The sequence below is a fragment of the Solanum tuberosum genome, unplaced genomic scaffold (assembly GCF_000226075.1).
Source record: "Solanum tuberosum cultivar DM 1-3 516 R44 unplaced genomic scaffold, SolTub_3.0 scf00540, whole genome shotgun sequence".
NCBI classification, from domain to species: domain Eukaryota; kingdom Viridiplantae; phylum Streptophyta; class Magnoliopsida; order Solanales; family Solanaceae; genus Solanum; species Solanum tuberosum.
In genome coordinates, this window is record NW_006239457.1 from 252,445 (window position 1) to 256,917 (window position 4,473).

The 4,473-nt window shown below is 35.1% G+C and overlaps 1 protein-coding gene across 1 annotated transcript; it reads left to right on the plus strand.

Moving 5' to 3' along the window:
- Nucleotides 1–815: 815 nt before the first annotated feature.
- Nucleotides 816–3,506, plus strand: LOC102603032 (polygalacturonase non-catalytic subunit AroGP3-like). The gene is given in 3 exon segments (XM_006365169.2): nucleotides 816–921; nucleotides 1,515–2,522; nucleotides 2,524–3,506. Coding segments are annotated over 3 exon segments (1,887 nt in total). The 5' UTR covers nucleotides 816–852; the 3' UTR covers nucleotides 3,334–3,506.
- The last annotated feature ends 967 nt before the right edge of the window (nucleotides 3,507–4,473 follow it).

Sequence of the window (4,473 nt, forward strand, 5' to 3'; positions counted from 1 at the left end):
ATTTGGGGGGGGGGAGGGGGGGAGGGGGTAAAAAATAAAAAATTGAGGTTGAAAATATTTTTTTAAAAATAAACTTTAAATTTATTTTTTCAACCAAAAATTTGTAATGTGAAGTTGGAGGAGAGTTTTGAAAAATGTTTCCCTTAATTTTTTAAGGAAAGTCATTTAAATTTGAGGAAAATGAGTTGATTTGGAAAACATTTTACCCAACCAAACATGAGAAAATTGGAAAACATTGTTTTCCTTCATACCAAACACACCCATAGTCAATTTATCAATACAAGATTCTCAAAAATCTCGCACCATTAAAAATAGTTTTACATCTTATATATAGCTTCTCAATAGTTCAAAGTACTAATTTTCAAACTTTGTTCATAGACCCCTATTTTCCCCTAAAATTAAGTTACACATGACTTATCAGTTATTGTCATACTTATTAGATCTACACCCTCACTCTAATTAGTTCCATGATGTAATATTATGATTATCTATTTTGAACCAAGCCAACACAATTTTCTTATAAATGACTCACACCATGATGCATGTAACCATTGTACATATAATCAAGAACAAAAGAGTATTTCTTAATTAAGCATAATCAACTTTTCTCATATATTAACACACGGTAAATCTCTAGATATTCTAACATCTTCTCTACTTACTGATAAGTCAAATAGTAACGTGTAAATGAAGATGTAAAATTACTAGTAGTTAGGTGTTTAAACTTCAAAGGGGCAAGAACTAACCCCACACTCCATCATCTTCTCTACTTTCTACTATACTCTTTTAGAACCTTCTACTATAAATTATGTGCTTCCAACCAAACATCCACACTAACATTTTACTAAAGAAATGCATACCAAAAATCTTTTTCCTTCCTGCATCTTACTTCTTCTTTTGTCCTCACTACTATCTTCCAATGTAAGTAACTCTTATGCTCATCTCTCTTTCATTTTCTTGAACTAATCTTTGACATCTTTGTCATAAATATTCCAACTCTCTGTCTCTCTCTATATATAGACATTTTAAATTTATTTATTTTATGCGAAGTTATTTCAATCAAACCATACAACATTAGAATATATTTCCATCAACTTTCTCATGCTCATTTTAGTCGAACCAACAAACCAAAGCACTGACACATCGGCGCATAAAAAAAGTACTCTCATTGTCCTATTTTATGTGCCACTGTTTAATTTGACATAGTATTTATTTTCAATTATAGTAAAATAACATTCTTTTTGGAATAAACTAAAAAGAAAAAGGTTACCACTTATCAGATAACTCTTCCAATTTTTCTTAATAAAAAACCGTTAATCTCCTCTGCCTTTTGTTTTTTTTTTCTCTGATGGGTTTATAAACACTATTTGTGCTAGTTTAATCCTTTATGAATGACAATTATTGTAAATTAAAAACTAAAGCATATAAAACCGACTCAATTGGTTTGATTTTCTTTTAGAGAAATAGCGACCCAAATCGATCCGTTATGTACTCATGAAACGGTGCTAATGCAGGTTGTTGTGGCTAAAGATGGAGACAAATCTGGTAACCCATTTACACCAAAAGGTTATCTGATTAGATACTGGAATAAACATGTCTCAAATGACTTACCAAAGCCATGGTTCCTTCTCAACAAGGCATCTCCATTGAGTGCTGCTCAATATGCAGCTTACACTAAACTTGTTGCTGATCAAAATGCACTCACCACACACCTCCAATCCTTTTGCTCTTCAGCAAATCTCATGTGTGCACCAGATTTGTCACCAAGTCTTGAAAAACACAAAGGAGATGTCCATTTTGTCTCTTACGGTGACAAGAACTTTACCAATTACGGTACCAAGGAATTCGGTCTCGGATTCAACTCCTTCAAGAACTATACAGAGGATGAAAATTTCCCTGTGAATTCTTTCAGGCGCTACGGTAGAGATTCTCCTCATGATAATCAATTTGACAACTACGGCCCTGGTGGCAATACGCCTGTCCAAAGTTTCAACAGCTATAGCACAAATACTCCAGGGGGTTCTGGTCAATTCACCAATTACGCCCCGGGGGCCAATGTCCCCGATTTGCATTTCACTTCCTATTCCGACCACGGAACAGGAGGGGAACAACAATTCAAATCCTATGGAAACGATGGAAATGCTGGTCAACAAACTTTCAAAAGCTATGGCAAAGATGGAAATGGAGCTGATAGTCAATTCACCACCTATGGAAACAACACTAATGTTGATGGCTCAGCATTTACAAACTATGGTCAGACAGCAAATGGGGAGAACCAAAATTTCACATCTTATGGTTTCAACGGCAATAATCCAGCAAGCAATTTCAACAACTATGGTGTTGGAGGTAATGGTCCATCCGAGACTTTTACCAGCTATAGAGATCAATCAAATGTTGGAGATGACACGTTCACTACCTATGTTAAGGATGCAAATGGCGGTGAAGCCAATTTCACCAACTATGGTCAATCATTCAATGAAGGTACTGATGTATTCACTACTTACGGTAAAGGGGGTAATGGACCCACATATTAATTTCAAAACTTACGGAGTTAACAACACTTTCAAAGATTATGTCAAAGATACTGCCACATTTTCCAACTACCAAAACAAAACCTCCCAAGTTTTGGCTTCATTGACCGGTGGCAAAAAGGTGAATAACCGGTGGGTTGAGCCCGGAAAGTTTTTCAGGGAGAAGATGTTGAAGAGTGGTACAATCATGCCTATGCCAGATATTAAGGATAAGATGCCTAAAAGGTCCTTTTTGCCTCGGGTGATTGCTTCGAAATTGCCTTTTTCTACCTCAAAGATTGATGAGCTGAAGAAAATTTTCCATGCCGCCAATGATTCTCAGGTGGCAAAGATGATCGGCGATGCTCTCAGTGAGTGTGAAAGAGCACCGAGTGCTGGCGAGACAAAACGATGTGCTAACTCAGCTGAAGATATGATTGATTTCGCAACATCAGTGTTGGGCGGAAATGTGGTGGTTCGAACAACTGAGAATACAAAAGGATCAAAGGGGAATATCATGATAGGAGCAGTCAAAGGAATCAACGGTGGAAAAGTTACAAAATCAGTATCATGTCACCAGACCTTGTTCCCTTACTTACTGTATTACTGTCATTCGGTTCCTAAAGTCCGGGTCTATGAAGCGGATATTTTGGACCCGAATTCAAAGGCTAAGATCAATCACGGTGTTGCCATTTGCCACGTGGATACTTCTTTATGGGGACCCAAGCACGGAGCCTTCATTGCACTCGGGTCAGGACCCGGGAAAATAGAGGTTTGTCACTGGATCTTTGAGAATGACATGACTTGGGCAACTGCTGATTGAGCTCTACGTGTGTTTACAATATGCGGAAAATTAAGTTTGAATGGCTATTAGTTTATGTAATCACTCTATTGTGGTCTCTCTATGTGTGGGGAAAAGTAATGTACTCCCTATTTTCGCTTTTATTTTATTGCACTCTTGTTAAGAAATAATAAATAAAAATGTATATTTTATTATAATATTCGTATTAATTGATGTGTTGTTTTAGTGAAGTTGAGAAATAATTTAAAAATGAGTAGTTTTGTTTGGTAACTAGTGTGAATATTACCATAACCAACAAGAACAAGCAATCAATGCACCTAAGGGAGCACCTAATGTCACAATCACCTTCTATTATGAGAAAAATTAGGCCTTCAGAAAAAAGACTAGTTACAAATGATCCGATGAATCAAACTACTTTAACTACAAACTCTCCTACTAGCTTTTAATAAACAATGTCCTTAACTAGTATCAAAATTGTCTCAGTCTGTATTTATTGATGCTTGAAGATAGTCAAGTTTCTAGCCTTCCAAGTATAGTAAACAAATGATCCCAACTCCCAAGTAGCTGTTATAGACTCCTTTTTGAATTGTTTCCTTCTAATTAATTCTCTCTAGCACAATTTTCACTTTACCAACTTGAAGTTTTATGCCCAGCCAATTTGATATAATTCAGTTCTCAACTATTTGGTGCAAGCACAAAATGCAAATAGGTGCAGGGGTATTTCTGTAGTCTTCATTTCTTTGGTTTAATCATTTGTTCCAGTAATAAAACATATTGAATTTGTCCATGTTGACTATCATCCCAGTGACTTTAGTGAAATAATCTAGTGCTTCTATAATTCTCCTCATGCAAAAGATAATTAAATCATCAACAAACATCAAATGTGTAATTATAAAGCTAAACACTCATTCAAACCTTAAAAAATATTGCAAAAGTATATATATAATATTATAAGTGTTTAGAGTACTGAAGAGAATTATGGGCAAACCTTGAAAACTAATAGTTTTTAAAAAAATTTATAAAGCTCAACATTAACTGGAGAATCATGACTCTAGCTAGAAATATAATATATTTTAATTATTCTGATCTCACCATCAACATAATCCTTTTTTTCATTATAATTACATGTGCTAGCTTTTGCTGATAATAATGGAGCAAGTG